The 22,616-nt window shown below is 36.9% G+C and overlaps 1 protein-coding gene across 1 annotated transcript in view; it reads right to left on the reverse strand.

Annotated features, from left to right (window-relative positions):
* HSD17B4 (hydroxysteroid 17-beta dehydrogenase 4) overlaps positions 1-22,616 on the reverse strand; it is a 65,353-nt gene that overhangs the window by 21,435 nt on the left and 21,302 nt on the right. The window contains exons 12-18 of the mRNA XM_054397228.1: positions 22,350-22,456; positions 21,467-21,700; positions 20,993-21,044; positions 19,704-19,775; positions 18,151-18,254; positions 14,643-14,708; positions 3,318-3,387 (exon numbers count right to left, since the gene is read on the reverse strand). Coding sequence (XP_054253203.1) covers positions 3,318-3,387; positions 14,643-14,708; positions 18,151-18,254; positions 19,704-19,775; positions 20,993-21,044; positions 21,467-21,700; positions 22,350-22,456 — 705 coding nt within the window. The remainder of the gene's footprint in view (positions 1-3,317; positions 3,388-14,642; positions 14,709-18,150; positions 18,255-19,703; positions 19,776-20,992; positions 21,045-21,466; positions 21,701-22,349; positions 22,457-22,616) is intronic.

The following is a 22,616-nucleotide window of genomic DNA, read 5'->3' on the forward strand; positions in this document are numbered from 1 at the left end:
CGGCAGTGGGGGCAGTTGCTGGGCTGTCTGGCTGCTGTTTCTTCTTCTCTTCTGGCTGAAGATAACACTACTGACCTTGGCAGCTAAGTTAACAACTTTCTGCTTAACTAACTCTGCTTCTCTGTCCAGGGGGGTCTGGGGGGGAAGCTCCTGGGAGAGAGAGAGGCCCCTTTGGGAGGGTCCCCTTGGGGGGAAGCAAAGGGAGATCGGTTGTGCTTTTTCTGTTGATTGTATATATTTGTGAATGTCGTGAATTTTGTATATTTGTACATATTCATTGCATTTCATTGTAGATTTTAGACTCTGCTTGTAAATACAGCTTTTCATTTGCTTCCAGACTGAGCTAGCCTGGTTATTGTCGGTGGGGGGGGAATTTCAGCTCACACCGACACAGCAAGTATTTCTGAAAGCACAAAGACACCATGCAATCAATTTTAAAACAGCTTACTGCCATTATTTTAATAGTATCAATATTCAATATCTCTCATACAGAGTGTTTAGTGGCATTTAGCTCTTTAAAAGCTTAGTTCAGTCCACCATGCAAGAACCAAAAGCCACCACTATTTTCAGAACTCAGAAAGAGACAAATATATATGGTCTAAGTATTTTCTTCATAACACTAGTGCATACTCAAAAACCAAGTCTTTTATCAAGACTAAAATGAAAACAAAGTAAACGCTCCTTTCGCTTTTTAAGATCTCAGAAATACTCACAAATTATAGAAATAAAGGCATAAGGATAAAAACAGGTGTTTTCATGTAGTTTCAAAACATTATTCACACTAAGGTTTAAAAATAGTCACTGAATGCTTGCTTCAAGTACGGAGCGGTGACAGCCAGTCAAAGAGAACATCTATAGAGAACCAAGACAAGAAAGTGTATGAATACGTCCAAAGAAATGCTTGGTGTAAGTAGAAAAAAATACTTGTAGAATATCCCTGCAGTATTTTTCTTCTGTGTTTGAACCCACATTTAGTATATGAGTAGGAACTGCCACAGTTCCAAAATCCAGTCTGGCAGTATTATTTTCAAAGAGACTATTACCTCATCTACCAAATTAATTTCATTTTCTCACTGTCTAAAGTGCCAGCACTCTGTGTGAGCAAGTAGATTTCTACTCCTTTTGGTTTTTAGGATTTTTTATAGGATGAGACTGGATTTTCAATTACAAGCATGTATTTTTCTCCTCCAGCATCTTCAAGAGTAATTGGGTGACTTTAAGTATGTATCAAAAATCATCAGCTGAACAAAAAAAAAGAATTGTTTAATAAACTAGGTAAATCTCTTTAAAGACCGTAATGTGTGATTATCATTATTTATTAACACAAACTTACATAAAAGGGAGTTAATTGAAATGCTTAGTATGTATTTATGAAAGGATGTATTTGTGGAAGTGAACTGAACAAGAAGGCACAGCTTTGCTCTATTTGGCTTGGTAGGTACATCATACAATAACACTTACGTATTAAGACACCAGAGATATGCAGATGACTATTACAGTAATAATAGTCATACAGTAAAGTTTATGATGATAATATACATTTAGAAAAATTTCTTAAGTAAATCAAATTGCTGTCTACCTTGCGTAATCACCCCATACTACTAGCAAGGACTGAAAAAAAAATTTTAAAGGCCTTACAATAGAAATTTAAGAAAACAGACCCTTCTTTAGTAACTACATCTCTGCAAGAATGAGTTAAAGTAGCCTCTGTTCTGTGTTTTGGCATGTAGTATTACATAAACTGCAGCATTAACAAGAGTTGCAGTTAAGGAATTTTAGAGGAGAGAAGTGCTAATGAACTCTCTTCCCTCCTCCTGTGTTTTATTTGGATTGACAAGACTACACCAAGACCAACATAATTTCAAAATTACTTAGATTGAAAGAATTATCTATCAAAGAATTCATGGAATTCCTTCTGAATTTTGACAAGTCAATTATGTCTACTTATGTGAAATAGATTGTAGAAATGGTTGTTAACATACTAAGATCTGAAAGGAAAACAAGGTTAGGAGCCAGGTTTCCATTGTAAGTAGAGTCTAAGCATCATTTAACATTCACAGTATCACAGTATATTAGAGTTTGGAAGAGACCTCAAGAGATCATCAGGTCCAACCCAGCTGCCAAAGCAGGATCCTTTAGGGTAGCCCACACAGGAACGCATCCAGGTGGGTTTTGAAAGTCTCCAGAGAAGAGGACTCCACAAACCCCCTGGGCAGCCTGTTCCAGTGCTCCATCACCCTCACTGTAAAGTTTCTCCTCATGTTGAGGTGAAATCTTCTATGCTCAAGTTTGAACCCATTGTTCCTTGTCTTATTACTGTGCATCACTGAAAAGAGTTTGGCCCCATCCACTCGACACCCACCCCTCAGATATTTATACACATTGATAACATCCCCTCTCAGTCTTCTCCAGATTAAATAGCCCCAGGGATTTCAGTCTCTCTTCATAGGGGAAATGCTGAAGTCCCCTAACCATCCTCGTGGCTCTCTGCTGGATGCTCTCCAGCAGTTCTCTGTCTGTCTTGAACTGGGGAGCCCAAATCTGGACACAGTATTCCAGGTGTGGTCTCACCAGGACAGAGCAGAGAGGTAGAACTTCCCTAGACCTGCTGGACACACCATTCTTGATGCATCCTAGGATACCATTGGCTCTGTTGGCCACAAGGGTACATTGCTCTTCCATGGAGAACTTGCTGTCCACCAGCACTCCAAGGTCTTTCTCTGTGGATCTGCTTTCCAGCAGGGCAGCCCCTAACCTGTACTTGTGCCTGTTGTTATTCCTCCCCAGATGTAGGACCCTGCACATGTCCTGATTAAACTTTATGAGGTTTGCCTGCACCCAGCTCTCCAGCCTGTCCAGGTCATGTTGCATGGCTGCACAGCCAATGGGATGTCAGCCAAACCCCCCAGTTTTCTATCATCAGCGAACTTGCTGAGAGGGTACTCTCAATCCCCTCATCCAGGTCATTGATAAAGACATTGAACAAAACTGGACCTAGTACCAATCCTTGGGGAACACCACTGGCCACAGGCCTTCAAGATGACTTTGCACCACTGATGACAACCCTCTGAACTCTGTTGTCACACCAGTTTTCAATCCACCTCACCGACCAGACATCTATGCCATGTTTCCTAAGCATTTCTATGAGGATATTATGGGAGATACACAGAACATTGAAGACATCTAATTATGGCACTGCAACAGTTAAAAAACAGCACTGCTTATTCTAGCTTATCAAAAATGTACAGTGCAAATTAAAAAATATATTTACATCATTCTTTGTACAAGTATTAATAAAATGGTATCCCTCATCTCACCTCCAAGAGAAGCAAAACTTGGATCAATGTGTAAAGGATTCCAATCCCCACTCATCCGATACAAGGCAGCCTACAGAAACAAAGAAAAATGTGAGGATAGCTGTGCTTGGCAGAGATAAGAGTCACTCAAAAACTAAGACAGAATAACAAATTTATCACAATCCTTTTCACTAGTACTTAGATAGCATACTTTACAACAAAGCAAGTAAAATGGAAATTAAATGTTACTGAGCAGACAAACTGCTAAAGCTCCAGTGAAATGTGCCAAGAACTGTGTGTGGTCCTGGTATACAAAAAAAGTAATAGAACTGCTTAATGGGAGGGAAAAAACAACCTACTCTGCTGCAATACAGATCTGGCTTCACTAAAATTTGGTGACAGTGAAGTTGAATTTGTCCATAGGTTATTTAGCTTGAGATGTCATTTTAAAGAGTCTTCCTCCACAATAGATTCATCCCAATTTAAAAGAAAATTGAATATTGAACAGGTTTTGGTTTGTAAACACAGAAACTACTATGCTTTTTCAACATTTGATTCATCTTAGAGAGATCAGAAATATCCTTTTCCTTCCCTTTTAAGACTAACATGACTGACTGCAGCTTCATGGGTAGCTGGTCCCAATACTAAAAACAAACCCCCAAGTAACAGGCCAAGCTTTCTACAAGACTTTTGGCTCTCTTTCACTAGGATAAAGAGGAGAGAGATCGATTTAGTGTGCTGTATATACTGTGAACATAAATAAATCCAATAATGGCCACTGCACTTCAGTTTTCTGTCTCTATATGGCCACAGCATTTATATTATCAAATTTTCTATTTGCTGTATGTGTACAGTGACCGGCATTTCATAGTATGAGAAGTGTAACAAGCCAATCTTGTGCATCTTTCTGGACTAAAAATTTATATCAGATTGCAGTACAATTCAGTGTCTGAGCAACTGTGGAGTACTCTCTAGTATAGCATTCCCAAAAGTACCAAGACTATTAGTACATCAGTTTAACTAATAATGCCAAAGACTTTGAGAATATAATAGTTTTATATGATAGCATATACAAATTGAACATTAGTTTAATTGAAAAGAGCTTTTAAACAAAAAACAAATTTTATTTTTAATCAAGCACATTATTAGCTTTCCGAACCTCTTCCATAAGAATTTTCTCCCACACCATAAGTAAGTATTTATCCAAGCTAACAGACTTCTTAAAGGGAAGAAAGAAAATAAAAAGAAAGACTCCTCAAAGGAAGTCTTTTCTGATACATGTCTAACGCTGTGTCTTGTGTCAAATCGTGTACAGTTTTGGCCACCTCAATTCAGGAGAGATGTTGAGGTGCTGGAGAAAGTACAGAAGAGGGCAAGGAAGCTGGTGAAGAGTCTGGAGAACAAATCTTATGAGAAGTGACTGAGGGAGCTGGGGCTCTTTAGTTTGGAAAAGAGGAGGCTGAGGGGAAACCACATTGCTCTCTACAACTACCTGAAAGGACGCTGCAGAGGGGCTGGTGCTGGTTTCTTCTCACAGGTAATCAGTGACAGAACAAGAGGGAATGGCCTTGAGCTACAACTGGGTAGCCTTAGATTGGACATAAGGAAAAGTTTTTTTATAGAAAGAGTGGTCAGGCATTGGAATGGGCTGCCCAGAGTCACAAACTCTGGATGTGTTTAAAGGTCGTTTGGATCTGGTGCTTTGATATATGGCTTAGGGGTGAACTTTGTAAAGTAGGGTTATAGGTTGAACTTGGTGATCCGGAGGGTCTTTTCCAACCTGAATGTTCCTGTGATTCTGTGAACTCTGAAGCAAGGGACGGTGTAACTAAAGATTTTCTGAACTCATATTACCATTTTAATCCATAATTAATGTTGTATTTTTAGTCTGTTAATACTCAGGTCCATTTCTTCAAGTATATACAACTTTCACACTAGCTTCAATTATCTCATATTTGTCCTGAGAGCATTCATGAATAAAGCAAATGTTTTGAGTCTCAGTTACACTGGAATGTAGAAGAGCTTGACTGCTTTTGTGCATGAGGGTCAGGGTCAGATACACACGCTAAAAACGGCAAGAAGAAATCCTAAATAGCAACATAGTTTAAGCACACAATAATAGAAAGGCAAATACCAAGGTAATAATTCTTCTTGACTGCTTACATTGATGTTTAATCTTTTTGAAAAACTTGTCCTTTTGACAGTATCACTGGATCTGAAATTAACTGCCATCCTACTTTCATCCAAAACATGTATTTACTATAACATATTTTGGTAATTATCTTCTAACCAATCCTAAAAATTCTGTGGAAAACAGTAAGATTGGAAAGTTCACACTAACGTAAGACTAAGTTCAGACACACCTGAATTTTACAAAGGGCAAATAATTTGCTGAAGGAACAGACAACCTTAAATTAATCTTAGCTATTTCTATTCTTTAGTGATGCTCTAAGTCATCTCACTTGAAGAATTAAGTCAAGATCTCCTAAAGGTGTATCCTCCAGTGCCAAGACCCTTCAGCTAGCAACCCAAAAGGGAAATGGGCTGCCAAGTGATCCTGTGCCACAGAACCTGTTCCATAGGGAGAAGCCAAGAAGCATGTGGTGAAACATGGTTCTGATTGGGGGTGGAACAGGAAAGCAAACTGAGATAATGTAAATATTTACACTTTCCCTCACCACTAGGGCAGTCAGGGTAATGAGTGGAAAGAGACAGCTGGGAACAGGCTAATAATTGCCATCCATGGAGAGCACCTGCTCCCTTAACTGTTCTTCTCTATCTCGATTCTTACACAGAGAAGAGAAACAAGGTAAGAGTGCCACCACACTCCTACTTGCACACGTAAGAAACCCAGAGCAGCAGAGGATAAAAGAAGAATGTGCACATGCTGCTCTTCCAGTTTGTTGTGTCTTCACTTGTCTGTAACTCTCCCCTTGACTAGCTGTTTAAACTATGGTTTCATGGTTGAAAGGTAGAGATAAGCAGCTTTAATGCCACCACAATCAGTTGTAACATTATGAAAAAGATTTTAGTGAGAAACAAACCCTTAGCTCCTTTTAAAAGAAAACCCAAAGCCAAAACTTGACAACTTAAAGAGCTGCTCTTTATAGAAATCACCACTCCTGAGAATCAGAAAATAAAAATTGCCAGATGTGAAATAATTACATTAAATAATGAAATTACTTTAAATCTAGATTAAAATTCTAAGATCTCACTTTCATTCTTCCATTAACTTTTCTTTTTCTGAAAGCTGTCAGGAGGCCATTTTTTAAAAGGAGCTGCTATAATAAATTTTAATTCAAACTAAACAGTTGTAGTACTGGAAAGCTCTATTTACATAGGGAAAAAAAGGACAAATGTGTGTTTTAAGCTCATATGAACTTGAATCTAGCTATGCAGCTGTTACTTACTAAAGCTAGTACTAGCTAGTACTACTTACTAAAGCTAGTACTAAGCTTTAGTAAGCTAGTACTAGCTTTAGTAGCTTACTAAAGAATCAGCCATTTATTTGGAGAGATAAAAAGCTCTACTTGGGAGACAATACTTCCACTAAATGAGTTTTGAAATTACTATAGTAAAAACACTTGTGCTTTCTCAACAAAAACAGAGCAGTGAGGAAATAATTACATTCAAAGAATTATGTGGAATCAACATATCTAACTAAAGGTCTGGCACATGAGTATGGGTGACAGTACTTTTCTTTTTGTACTTTCAGCAACTAGAGTAGCAGTGGTCATAGCCAGAGAACACATAGGCTGAACTGAATAAACAGTTACACAGCAGGTTATTTTAGATCCAGTACAGTCAAGTCAGCTCTTACAGAAAACTTACTTTCATTTACCCCAGCCTTTGGTATTACTTCATTACATAAATTATGTTCCACGTGAGAACAGATATTCCTTGAACGATGACATTTCCTGAAGTCTTGAGTGATAGCATTTAAAAAAACCAAAACCAAACAAAAATCCCCAAATCAAACAACAAAAACAAACCCAAACAAAACCAAACAAAACACATTTATGTATCCTTAGAGGATGACAGGAGACAATTGATGTGAGGCATTAGATTGAAGTCAGTCATAATATGGTTAGATTGTTCTCCAATTAATAACACAAACTGTCAAGTCTCATTTCCTAACAATTTAGGATTTCTGCCAGACAACAAAAGAAAGGCGATACCCAACCTGACTGCCAATTTTTCAGTCTTGGCTGCAGACTGCAGTAAAGGTCACTGGTAAAGATAACAAAAAAGGAAGCCAACTATTCATGTATTTTCCCTTCTAACTGGGGAGCAAAAGAGCCTCTCCTACCAAATGTATGTGTATATATGTACATGCATACATCTGTACATGTATGAACGTGTACTTTACCTAACAGCTTATTTAAGTAAGAGAAAGCAGTCAAGGCAATCTTATAAAGAAAAACACACAAATTTCACCTACACATTTCAATTTACATTAAGAACAATGTTCTTAATTCACATGAAGAACAATGAATGTTTCCAGTTAAACTGGCATTGCTGATGCTTCAAGGGCTCAATTTAGCACAGTACTTAAGTAATTGACTCTACTTAAAATTGAGCAGCTACTCTTTGACTGCCATTTGCCATACCTTCTTTTCTAATTAATTATCTCTGTAGGGATAAGGAGATTTATTAGGCAAGAGTGATTGCTAGAAATCAACACACAAAGACAAAAGGCTTCATTTGTTCCTCCAGATAACCAACTATTGTTCTCAAAGTAGATACATGCCAAAAAGAAACAAAATAAGACAGTTCAAGTTACTCATAACAGTTTCCAATAGCTAAGTATATTTTGTGGAAATTCTGCATCACACGTGATTCTATTTTAAAGCAAAACTAATTAAGAAATACAAGTGTATAATTTCCTGGACTAATTTGAAGTTATATGTCCTTAGTGGTCTGGAGTATCCAAACACAACCTTATTCCCTTCATACCTTTGAATCCCTCAAGAATAAGAATTACTAGAACATTCCATAAAACACCCTCACATACACAGCTATAAACATGAATAAGTATTTTAGGTATAAACCAGTAGTACATCTTTTCTCCCTCCTCAGACTGCATTATTCATGTCTTTAGTGTTTATCCCTACCGCATATTTTTCAAATTTAAAATCAACTTATATTTTCTGGCACAGGCTCTTCAGTAGCATGGCAAAAGCACAAGAAAGCTTTTCTTTAAGTAACTCTCAATCAAAAAGAGCAAACTGCTTTGGTCTGGGGCACTTCAAATGAAGTAACAACTTTTATATTCTTTACTAAGGATAAAGGGTAATGCAGGCCACCTTGTTTAAATGAAATGACTGCCAGGCTAGTACCTCCTCTTCTTTTATCATCTTAACACGCAAAATTCTAATACAATGTAAGCTCTCAATCACTTTTCAAAATTGATCTAATTAGAAAATTATATTCTGCTCTTCATAATGAAAATATAAATGGAGAAAGTATGGGGGGAGTAACAAATCTGGAAATTAGCATCATAGCATGTAACAAACTTTTGAAGTAATTGCTATTACAATTGGTCACTCACTGTGTCAAGAGTTTGGAGAGCATGAACTGCATACTGAAATCTCTACAGAAATTAGGAAAACACTACCAAATCCTTGCAATGGCTTCACATCCCTTTTGTTTTGCGTTGTCCTTTATTGTTAAGCATTTTTTTCCTGGCGTGCTTTCCTTATCTGTGAATCCACTGCGGCACTTCATTATCTCTATCATGACACAAATTATTTATGCTACAAACAGGAGAAAAATCACCTGCGGCTTTCAGGAGGCTCTTTTGTGCTGTTCTCTGAAGTTAATTTAAATTTACATGTTTTCAGGCAACACTGTACTACAATCTTTACCGAGCAGGACATAAAAACCCCATTTGTCCTGTAACTGTATTTTCCCCATCCATGCACATGTTTTCATCATCTTCTCTCTCACATGACTTGATTGCACTCATTCATAAAACAACCAACCTTAGCTCAAACCACATATAATTTCTTTAAATTCTAGAAACAAATAAATGCTGGAAACTGCATTGCACTCAAAAACAAACAAACAAACAAACAACAGAAAAATAGTTAACAATTACTTATTCTAAATACAGATATCTTCTCAAAAAACACATGCAAATATTTACATACACTTAAACCACAAATTAAATAAAGAATAAGGGATTTTGACTTTCCCAATCACAAAGAAGCTTGCAAGGGTTCTCAAAGTAAAGCACTGACTCATAGTTCTGAACCTGCTGACAACAGGCAGAAAACATTTTACAGTAGGTTTTAGTTTAGTAATTTATTAGGCTGTTAAATGTTTCCCATGAACTTCTTTACTTTGCAATAAAAACTTCTTAAAAAGACATCTTAGAAAGTCCACTCTCTTGCAGTGAACTAGATTTGTGCAGAATTGTCTTCGTAATTGCTTCCAGTTACATTAAGAACTGCAATAGCTGAGCTTGACACAAAAAATAAAATTCAGATAGCTAACTAAAAACAGGATGAGCAAGAGGACTGCAGGAATGAGAATGATTCAGGTTGGGAAGGACAATCCTGCAGTATTAGTCACTGCATGCTGATGATGCCTTCTGAAACATGGCAGGTGCCAATTATTTTATCCCCTTTTCTGAAAAAATGGAAAATAACTGTACATTAAAAAAAAAAAAGCCCAAACCACTAAATAGCAGCAATTTTGTTACACTCTGTCAGTCAATGCTTGATTTACACCTAGAACAGAAGGCTTTACATACCTTGCATATTTTAAATCCTATCAGATTAATCTAGGTGTGAATTTATTGAATTTGTCTAAATTTCCATGAATTAGTAAAGCATCCTTATATTCTCCAAAGTGGTTTATTTTTAATGCTGCTTATTGTATCACATTTTCAAATATCACCACTGGGTGCTATATGCCACTCCTTTAAATACTATACGATTTTAAATGTCTCATTCACAAATATCCTTACTTTATTGACTGGAAAATACAAGGCTGCAGAAAAGATTGTAATTGTCAGCAGCACGAATGAATTCCAGCTCTCCAGCTGAACACTTGAAGGCTTAGTTCTTCCAAGTGCACCACATTTTTGCGCCATACTGTTCAAACTCAGTGCTCCTATGAATTTCAGTTTCAGCCTGTGATGCTCAGACACCTTCCTGCTAGTTCTAATCCCATCTTCCTAATTCCATGATCTCATCCTCTCCTGTGAAAGCCATTGATTAAGGAACACCCATATGGCTGAGTACTTTGGGATACCTGAGCAAGAGCTGCCCACAGGCCATAAGAATTTCATGGACAAAGCAAGAAAATCCATCTTAAAAAAAAAAAAATGCAGCTCAAACAAGTCATTAATCCCAAGATCATTTTCCTTCCGTTTTTTCTCAGAACACAACTTCTTCCAACAAATAGCACAGGAAAACTTAACTCTTACACTATCTCATCTATGTCTAGAGCCCTCTCTGCCTGTGGAAGGAGTTCTTGAAGGAGATAAAATTCATCATTTATGCATGCATGACTGAAAACTGTACCAGAGAGCACTGGATACAAAGGGTATTAAGAATACAAACAAAGCAAGCTTTATTTGGATTTATTCTCTTTTTAGAGATGCTGAAACATTTAAAACACTACTTTAGTTTTCCACATGAAAGCAACTTAAAAATTACAGGATATCAAAAAACTGTTCCTCCTCAGTTTCATTGGCTCTAACAAGGACTTTAAAAAGGAAGAATGACTGATTTTCCTGACCCCAGAAACCGCTCAGAGTATTACATGCTTGAGATACGTAAGTTGCATGGAAAAGTAGCTCTGGCAAAAATTCACATCATAACTCACATGACACTGCTCTGTAGAGACTTATAGAGGGAACAGTTGCATGTACACCGCATGGCAGGATGAGACATGTTTTTCAAAATCTAATCATCTCCCTTTTTTCATGTCTATTTCTCCTTATATAAATGTGAGTAACATACACTGAGTCAGAATTTGAAGTAGGAGAATGCTTTGATGAAATACGTAAGATTGTTGCAAAAGAGTAAGAGAATTTTTCAAGTGGCAGCCATTTCTTAAAATAATTAAGACATTATACTGAAATGAACTGATATTAACCAATAGCTGGATTTCTTGCAAACTCCATGTTACTGCTTTTTTTTCATATGTGCAAACAGGACAAAGTAGCTTTCAGAGCAGGAGGAACACAGAATAGTAAAACTTCAATGACTTATTGAAAAATTCAATCTATGGGCTACTGTTATACTCTTTCACTTATTGCCACAACACTGCATATTCTCAATATTAATTCTGATATTTGGAGATAGAGAACAGTTAATTTCTTGGGAGGCAACAAGATCAAAATCCCATTCTTCCAAACCAACACCCACACTCAAACCAATACCCACCCAACCACACAAACAGAAAGCCCTCAACAAACTCAATACTTTGTATTTATTTCCTTCAAAAACTGCCACTATCATTTGGACATCATCCATTTAAAAAACCCACTGAAGCTTATTTTGGGTCATCAAAAATGAATTCCGAAGAATTCAACACATTTGGGAATGGAGTGAAAAGAAAGCTCTACAGAAACAAAACTCTCCAGAGACAGGTCATTCACTGCCTGTGATTCTTAATTTCATTATGAACCATCAAGCAAAATCTGTTTGATTAATTTAAGGTCCTAATTTGAAAACTGACAGGACAAAAGTAACTCGGTGATACTGAAGCTCTATTACCACATTAAACATGCCCTACAGGGTTGAAATTGAGTGATTCATTCCTTGCTAAATGGCTAATAGTCAAACACTCTCTAGTCTTCTTGATCTTCTGTCAAAAGGTCTATTTTATTCAAAAGATTTATGGCAGTATATCTAGTAAAGCACAGATCACGTTACAGACAAAGAACAAGCTAAAAAATTACCACAGCGCATCCATATCTCTACAGGGCAAGATGATAAAATATTTCTTCTGTCTTGATGAATTTTCCACAAAGAACTAGATTACTTTTTTTTTATGTCCATAAACAAGATGCAAATTTTAAGCCTTAAAGCCTTTTGGAAGGTTATATACTACTTCTAAATTTTCCTTAACCACTTTTCATCTCTAAGCAGCTTACACCATGGTACAGCAACTCATTCATAAACACTGGTTGGGTTTTAAAGAACGTCTCAGGAATCGGAACAGATTTGAAAGGAATAAACATTCATTATAGTACCTGTTATTAGTCTTTGATACCACTAGCCAAAAGGATCAGTGGTCACCAACATGACACTTTTTTTTTCAAGAAACTGTAGGTGGCTGTACCCTCTGTTCTGCTGAACACATGGTGAAGGGTAAATATGGTTATTAGCTCTCTGTTCCCAGTATCTTCTTCACTAAGCAGTGCTTCCTCTTGGGAAAAAAATGAATCCAATGTAGTTGAGTTAGAACTGAACATAATGTTCAAGATAACCGCAGACATTGATTGGGATAATTGGTGAAAGAGTCTGGAGCACAAGTTATTTTCACTTCCCTGCTTCCAGTACCTGGCTATGATATGGAAGGGAATAGAAGAATCCAGTCCATAAATACCTTGCTCCAAGACTGGTGCTGCAGGCAGGGCTTCGGGTTTTTTGATAATGGCTGGTTTTATAGGATAACAGGACTAATGCTAGTACATGGGAAAGGCTTATCTCACAGGGCAAAAAGGATTCTAGGACAAGGACTAGCAGGGCTCATTCATAGAGCTTTAAACTAGAATCAAAGGGGGAAAGGGTTTTTGCTGGGTTTGCACCAGTGGGGCAATGCTCCAGTATTAGTGAAGACCAGAAGTGCTCCCACCCTACAACGGTAGAATCGGTGTGCTCAGCTGGCTTCCTGAAATGCCTGTACACCAATGCACACAAAATGGGGAATAAACAGGAGGAGTAAGAAATCCATGTGATGTCAAGGGTTTATGATCTGGTGGCAATTACAGAGACATGGTGGGACAGCACGTATCACTGGAATGTGGTCAGGGATGGCTATGTCCTTTTTAGGAAAGACAGGTCAACAAAGTGAGGTGGTAGAGTTGCTCTTTACGTCAGGGAGCAACTAGAATGTATTGAGTTCTGTCCAGGGGTGGAGGAGGGGTACGTTGAGAGTTTGAGTGCTAATTAAGGGGCAGGCTAGCATGACTGATACTGTTGTGGGTGTTTACTACAGACCAACTAATCAGAATGAGCAACCATGAGAGTCTGCTCCTGGAACAGGATGTTGTGGTTCAGACACTGCCTGGGGGGCCTACACCTGTGCCAGCTCAAGGAATTGCTGCCACCTTCACAACAGTTTGCCCAAGAAAGCGGAAGCAGTGGTCACATGGAATACTGGGAGCACTCACCATTCAGCAACCACCATAACATCACATGCCCCAAGAATGACAGGGGACTCAATGTGCCTGTGCCAACACAAAAGCAGCACATGGCCTGCACAAACATGTAATTAATAAATCTGTAATCATTCTAGCCATTTCAGTTTGCCTCATCTCACTCCTTAGGGATCCCTAAAGAGCCTCCTGTGAACCTTTACTCTGACAATGGATCACAACACTCACCTTGTCAGCTTTCAACAAAGCCTATTCAGAAGAACTAGGCGTCTGTCCCTCCTACACTGATGCTGTGAATTTTAGGATGCAGCAAGTAAATCAGTGATAGAAATGCTGACCTAAGCTTTCTTTCCTGGTTTAAGGGCATAGGGCTAATTTGGATTTCAAGCACATGAATGAGTTGGATGAGACTTTAATTACTCCATATACAATCAAGCTAAGCAGAAATCCCAGTTACCACTGTTCAGCTCATGGTCGACATTGTAACTGCATCACCAGAAGCTACAGCCTCCTGCCATGAATAAGGTTCTTTTGAAAATACTACTCTGTCTTAGCTCCAGACTCTCTTGTCTTATTCATCTGACATATGCATATGTTTACCTTTAAAGGAGGATACATTTATTTACTCAGATTTTACTTAATGAAAAGTAAATGCTTGTGATTCAGTGAGACTGCAGATAGACAGACCTGCAGACAGGTCTCTGGCAGTATTACAGGTTTACCTGACAAGTAGTTTAGCTTTTTCAAAATTGTGAACTTATTTTTCTTTTAGTCATGATGTATTTGCTTACACTATTTGTTGTAAACCTCACAGAACTGCAACACTGAACACAATCTAGCACAAATTTTGGCGTCACAATATACCTATACAGACATATACATACACACACAAATAAACATATATAAATGACTGAGGTATACCAGAAAATTTGAACTATCAGCAAACATCAAGAAAGACTCCTTTCTCCAACCAATCAAACATACACCTAGAGCATAGAAAATTTTACCTGATCAGCTGTTGTGACATCAGACATTATAGCATCAGGGGGTCTCTTGGGCGGATTTGCTGTTGCCTAAAGTAAAAGTAGTAGTATCAATATTTCACTGAAAAAAAAAAAATCTTTTATCTGTACCCATGCCAGAATATGTCATACATGTATAAAATGAAATCGCGTTTACAAAATTCTTAAGGCTCCTCCTACCCAAAAAACTGAAGCAAGAATTATTACCTTGGCAGGGGGGAAGTTGTCTCGTAGAACATTAATGTTTTAGAACACAAAACCGAAGTTTTCAAAGTAATACTTCACAAAAGCACAATGGATTACAAAATTAGATACTACCTTACTCACAGACTATATCAATTCTGGCTTCTAAGAGCTTCCAGGTGTTTTTTTCACTATTGAACTTTTTTCTTTTGTTTTGGCAATGACATGCTACATATTAAGTCCCACATTATCGTACAACAGCTGTTCCTCATGCAATTTACAGCTTCAGATATAAACTTTACCAACAGACTAAACAGAGAAATCTTAGATCATGATAAACAAAGAGCACCATAACCAATTCAAAATTCAAGTAGCTGAAATAATTTTTCCTCCCTCTCCTTAGGTTTTCAAAACAAACACAGAAGCCTAAACAAGGAGAAATTGAAATTTTCTAAAATAAAAGAAAGCAAGTTGACTCACATGTAAGAATTCTACCTAGTTTGTGTAAGCTCTTTACCAAAGGAAAAACCCAACCAACCAAAAAAAAAAAACAAAACAGTTGAGCAGTTTCATATTTAATAACAGCAGAGAAAAACTTGGTAACATAGCTCCTGCTTCTGTCTCTTCAGAGAACCACAATGAATTTACACCTTTGTCAGCCTGACAACAAGGACGCTACCTAAAACTCTTTCAAAACAAGAATGTCTCAACAACCTATATCTGATTGGTTTGAAGACACGCAACCTGACCTACCAGGTCATTACGGCACTACAACTTGGCAGCATATGAATAATTAAGGAAACTCCTCTGCCAATAGGGCAAGAAAATGCTAACTCAAGAGGAGAGACATGACCTACATGTGCTGCGCATTAGAGACCACAAACTGGAAATCTGTTCGCCACAGTCCACAGATATAGTAAATTTGTAAAGCACAAAATGACACAGATTGGGATTTCTTTCTGGCACAGAGGGATCTGAAAATCTTTTTAAATAGTTTGCAAAGACAAAGCAAGAAAATTTGTATTTGCAACTGGCCTCTTCTACACAGAGGCCTCTGTTTAAGTCACTACCACTGTGTTATCTTAACTAGAATACATTTTGTTTATTCTTCTATCACAAGAAAGATTGTTGCCTCATTTATATAGCATTTTCATACTTCTCTAGTGTGAAGAAGTTGCAGTGACCTAAAGTGCAATGCTTAATTAAAAAATGCCAAGCCACTATAGTGCAGTCACTGACACTACCACTACATATTAGCACATTTCCTATGACCCACTGCGGTTTTTCACATGCACTATTTTAAAATCTGATTATGGAATAATTAAGGATTCTGAAGACTTTTATACACGATTTAAAATAAATATTCTGTGTAGTTTTTATACTACGCAGGCCTTTTTCATTTCTCTTTCAAGGAGCAGACATTTCAAGATCTCATTTGTAAAGTTATAAATGGAAAAACTACATGAACTGATGTAGATATAAGTGAAAAAACTTTTAAATTTAAACAGAAAATCCCAAAGAACATTACCTACAGTATTACAGATATAAAAAAACATAGGTATTTCATTAAAAATTTCAAAAAATACTGAGCTTAAGATACCCTGTATTTAATTGACTATTACTGTAGTGATTAAGGACTTAGTTCACAATAAAAAACTTTCAGTTGCAGCTTACCATGAAACATGGTATGGAAAGAAACAACACTTATATGTCAGGTCCTTGAATAGATACTTCATGCATTTGGACAAACACATTCTGTGTTCATGTGACATTCAATGTTTTCCATTTGCTAACTTGCTACCAAAACGCAGAAGTTCTAATCCACTGGAAGAAACTAGAATGCTGCTTCTCTTTTCCTCTTTATACTTTCCAAACCTCTTTCTCACAAATACTTTGGTTTATATAGAGCTACATCTAGAGATCTCTTCTAGAAATTACAAGTTCAAACCTAACACCACACATCTGAGAACTTCCCAGCTTTTCACTGAGCTAGTCTTTTTACCACAGCAATATCTTGCGATATTAACATACGGTCACATCTATTAGCATACATTTAACACATGAAAACCATGTGGCTAAGGGGAACATGAACGCTCTGTATACGTACACATGAAATTAAAACTATCAATTTATTTTTAAATAAATATCACCTTAAACAGAAGCAAAGGAAATCTCTGAGCTGGAGCTAAACTGACGTCACATAGACCACATATTCTTGACTGGAGCACAGAGGCAGAAACTGACATGTGATCATGACAGCAGAGCTGAGAAAGGCTTAAATCGGACTCTGCTGTGAGTCTAGCTGACACGATGCAGCAATTCAGTAGCAGGCCTCCAGAAAAAGCATGTAAACTCTCAATGTCTCAGTCACTCTCCTTGCTGCGCATACTCAAACAAGGGCAGCCAAAAAAATCTGCTCTTAAAGCTAAACATAGAAGAGAGGTAAAGATCCTCAAATCAAATTGAAGAAAAACAAGACTAATAAATAAAAGCCACTTCTCTGTTCTTTTTCTAAGAACTCTCTAAAAACTTTTCAGACCAAAAGCAGATTAAGAAAACAAAGCCTTTCCCAAGCTTTTAACATGAAATTAACCAACCTGCCTCATCTGTTCATTTACAGGTGTGAGCTAAGGTATCTAAAAACAGTATCAAACCACATAAAGTTTCTTTTTTTTTTTTTTTTGGCAAAGTTTACATCTTGGTTTCCCAAAACAGGCAGTAAGACTCTTGCCAAGCCAGACAGTCTAAAGACCTGCTGAAGAAAGATTCAAAGTAATTCAGCACAGCCCAAAGTACATGTAGCAGATTTTACCACTTCCATGGAACTAATTGGGTCAGATTATTGCTGCCATAGTGTAAACTTCAAGATTGTTTTCTAAAAGGTCTAAATAAAATCCTCTACCGGAGCAATTTCTTCCACATCATCATGTATTTAATATTAGTTTCAATTTTAGTTTAATCCCAGACAGTTTTCTAATATTAAGTCCAAAGAATCTAGATTCTAAACTTTTTTCAGTAAATCTCCCTATTCTGTTTACCATTAGGATATTACATACCTACATTTTCAAATATTTCAGTGTAGAGATCTCATCAGTTGCATGTTTAGCAACTCACTTTTCTCCTGTCAGAACTAAACCATTGGTTTCCCTGAAGAGTACCTTTTATCCAAGCTGTTTAATGAACAAAAATGTTTAAATGACATTTGAGTTTGTACTGACACACTGCTCAAATGCTAGTTTATTCTTCCAGTATTTCTTGCCATGCTGACAGAAGCTTGTGGGGTTTTCTAAGCAGGTATGCATGAATTTACCTTTGCCTTTTCGGATGATCGTTTTCCACCAAATCCTCCAGCTCCAACAAAAAACAAAGAGAACTGATTATAACACACTAGGTCCTTTCCCCAATAGGTATTCACTGAAAGACAACAAAAGAGAAAGAGATTGAATGTGTTGTTACAGAAGAAAAGTTCAACCTCCAACATGATAAAGTTCATTTTAATACCTGAAAGGGCAATGGTCAACACTTTGATTTTGCACTGTTGCAAATCACTTTCTGACTAGTGAAGATTTATGATCTGTTTCAAGTAACATAATCATCAATTTTATCTATATGAAAGCATTAAAACTTAAACATGAGCCATCAAAATTCTGATGACATTCAAGGCACTGAAGATATTTCAGAGTGCTGAAATTAGAATTTATTTCAGCATATCACACTGAATTACCAATTCATTTAAATATGATAAAATTCCACCATAAAATATGCTGCATTTGGAGCTATTAAGGATCCCATGTTTGTAAAGCAAATGTGGTACTAGTATTCTGTAAGAAAAGGACTCTAGAGCAGGCTTTAGTTTAAGGTCACCTGGTCCCTTCTTTTGTAGAAGCTGTACTTCTTAAGCTGAATCAATATTCAGCCTCACACTTCCTATTCCACTCCCTTTCCTCTGAGACTGAAATTTACAGTATTGTTAGCAATGTTCATTTCCAGTTCCAAAAGAAATTTAAAAACCACTAGGACTGCTCTGGCAGGGGGCTTGGACCTGATGATCTCTTGAGGTCCCTTCCAACCTCTGATATAGGGTGATACTGCGCTGACAGAGAGAACTTCTGCATGTTGCAAACACAGGACAACTTTATGTTAACTTAGTATCGAAGCAACACAGCTAGAAGGAACAAAGGGACAGCAATGACCTTTTTACAGATTTATACGTACACTGAAGGAATAAAAGCTCAAGAATGTTTAGGAATTCACTGCCTACCCTTCCAGTTTAAATTCCCAAGGTGTTTTTGTATGATCACAACTAAAGACACCAAAATTCTGAAAATGACAACTTCAAATTCTGAACATCATTTAACTTGGATACAGTATGAAGAAAATGGTGCTTTGTTTAGAAGAGAATAGTGCAGACAAAAAAAGAATGTCTGGACATGCTCATAAACATAGCTGCTTTGCAGAAGTCTCCACAATATATATATGACTAACCTTTGCATACACACATTCTCCCCCCCCAGAAAAGCACATCCCCTTTCTGAAAGCCAGTAGAATAGTACTAAATAGGACTAGGTGTTATTATCAGAAGAATTTTGTTTGGTTTGCCTAGTGCATGTTTCCACCTACATAAGAATAAACCTAAACTCTGAAATCTTTGTCAAAAGTCAGTGTTCTTATTTCAGTATCTTAACTGCCTAAGAACAAATACATTTTACATTACATAGCTATCACTAATCTCATTTCTCAGCTCTCACTGACATTTGGTAATCTAACAGTCTTTACTGTGAAAAGGCTGGAAATTATTGGTACAGCTAAATTGACCCTGTCAAGTTTTACTGCATCCTCTCCAAAAATTATAAACCTTCTTACCATCTACGAGCAAGACTGCTCCTGATCCTTTGTCAAGAATATCAGCAACGGTTGCAACTGAAGTTAATTGTCCTGTAAGAAAGGAAGAACACATACATACTGTAAGGTTCAGGAATGAAGTCCACAGATCACTTTACACTTCCTTACTAACACTAACAGTAAGAATAATCACAGTAATAGTCACAGTAACCACAATCATCATAACTGCAATAAAAATGTCTGGGCATCTTTGTAAATATTTGTTTGCAGATATGAGGAATATTTGTTTTTTTCCCCTAAGTTTTTGGTGTATTTTTAATACAATGTTGCTATAGCTCATCTATTCAGGGTTAAACACAAATCAATTCTGAGGCTCAAACACATCACAGACTTCAAAGACGCTCCAATCACTTCAGGATTGTCCACAAATTTCAAGAGGGCTGTGACAATTACAGTTCTACAGAAGAGAAGCTCAGCTCAGGGCCTAGGTCTGTGAGTTTATGAAGTTTGCCTCTAAAGACATTGCTCTAGAGGGGCATGTAACCATGTATGTTTACACAGTTAGCCTATGAAATGGAAAAATACAAAGTTTTTTGAAACCCTGGCAATCCATTATGATCAGACTGAAGTTCATGTAACATTCACATGTCTCTTTTTTGTTTCAACAAGCAATTATACCATTTATCTGTGGCTTGCAAGATTACTTTCTTTTCCCTTCTACAGTCTGTAAAAGTTATTTTTAAAAAAAACACTAAAAGAAACCCAGGCACATCCATGCATATCCTGAATGAGTCTAAGAAGCACCTCTCAAGTGTTGTAATCTGGGAAAACTGTCATCTGCAAAAAGAGCTGCAGAACCAATATATTGAGAATTTTGACAGGAAGAAAAGTAAATGGTTTGTAGCCTCCCTGTTAAGATGTCCATTCCTCTTTTAACTAGATAATTTAAACCTTGTCCTCTTGTAGGCACACAGATGCAAACAATGTTGAAGAACTCTTAAGTAAGCATCCCAAAATTTCTATAGTACAATCTTACAGCAAGAGTCAGAAGTCTGCTAATAAGTATCAAATTATATGAGTAATATACCAGCATGTAATGTACACTATAGAAAAGCAACACCTGATTCCAAGAACACAGTTTCAGAATTCCTTCAATAATACAGCTTACCTCTCTTCTCCCTCATCCCTTGTAGAAAGAATATGGAAAAAAAATCAAGCTGGAAATAGAGCTTACCTCTCACAATTTATAGTATGTCTACATGAACTGCTGTCATAATGAAAAGCAAATCAAGCAACACAAAAGGACTGACCTGAGGTTGGCAATGGTTTATACAGCTCCAGATATTGCTCACCATGCAGCATCTACATAAAGAAAGGATACCGACAATCAATATATTCTATTGCTTGCTGTATTTCCTTGCAGTTGTGATGCACAGTTATTTTATAAAGTGTGCAGAACTCCAAAACTTTTTGGTTTGTTTTGCCATTTCATCCCCAGCACAAAATATTTCCAAAGAAAGCTTTAAACTTTTGTATTTTACTGAAATCACAGTGAACTGAAAATTTTACACAAAATTGATCATTCATACCATCTTAGGAAGACACAGCTTATACAAATGACACAAATGACATTAGTGACATAATTTCTCAGAATGTAAGAACACAAAATACTGAGTTTCCCTTTTCTGTAATAAAGGGAACTTAATAATATTACAAATATACTAATTAGCAAGTTTCTTGTTATACAAAGCACAAACAAATCTAGGTATAAAACTCTTCCATACCCTTGTGAAATCAATATTTAGTCCTGGAACAGAAGGAACATCATGAAATATTGATGTCTGAGCAGGAATTACTCCAAAGGTCGGTAGACAGCAGAACTCTTCACTTCCTTCAAAGAGAAATTTTAGGTGATCCGGATCCTTAGTTGACATTCCCACACCAAGGGCATACAGAATAGGCTCTAAGTGAGTATACGTATACACATTGGTAGACAACTCCCGGCCAACAACGCTTGCCTAGAAATTGAAAGTCAGTATAAGAAAAAAAGTGAGTAAAAAATAGAAATTTGTAACAGCTAATATTTCACATTCCTTCTATAATTCTCATACCAAACAGAATTCATGGTTGAGCGTTTTCATCATAGTCAAGCCTGAACATAAAGCAATAAACCATAAAATGCAAATGCATTTGTTACAGTACAAGCAACCTTATTGTATCATGCTGCAAACAATTTGCTTTGAGAATAAGTAGTGTAACTTCACAGAGCTCCACTCCTAGCAGTACGTAACAATTTTTCTAAAATAAACCAAAAATAATTGACACTATAACAAGACTGAAACAAGCTAAAATTATCTATCTATAGAGAAGGAGGCTGTGTTGCCAAAGACTTCTCCCTTTCCTGAACAATATCCTAACTACAGAGGCTTACAGAAGTTACATGAACTAGCAGTCTGCATTATTGTCTATTTAGCTTTAAGTTTTCCCACCATCAGTAAGAAAAATAAAGCAGAGTCTGAACATGTTTCTTATTGTGCTTCCTCACTTCTAGCTTAAAACCCTACCTTCCTTTTTTTGCAGACCATGAGACAGAGTAGAAGCTGATGAACAACACAAGTCTCTCTGCTCAAGGTTTTCCACATGCATTTGGTAGATAGAGGTACTCACTGTGTCAACAGATGAAGAGACTGCTGATCCAGAGCTTGTTGAATTCATAGAAATGCTCCCTTGAGACTCTATCTGAGTTAGAACATCATTCAATAGAGCTATGGACTCTGGAGAAAGGATTGGGAAGAATAAAATCACTTATAAATAACCATAAATTAATTCCAGTTACACATACAACAAACATGTTAGCAAATGAGATATAGCCTGGTACCTCTCAATTAATTTTTAAACACAGTAAATACACATATGCAAATTTAGCACAATGCT

The sequence above is a fragment of the Indicator indicator genome, chromosome Z, assembly GCF_027791375.1.
Source record: "Indicator indicator isolate 239-I01 chromosome Z, UM_Iind_1.1, whole genome shotgun sequence".
Classification (NCBI taxonomy): Eukaryota; Metazoa; Chordata; class Aves; order Piciformes; family Indicatoridae; genus Indicator; species Indicator indicator.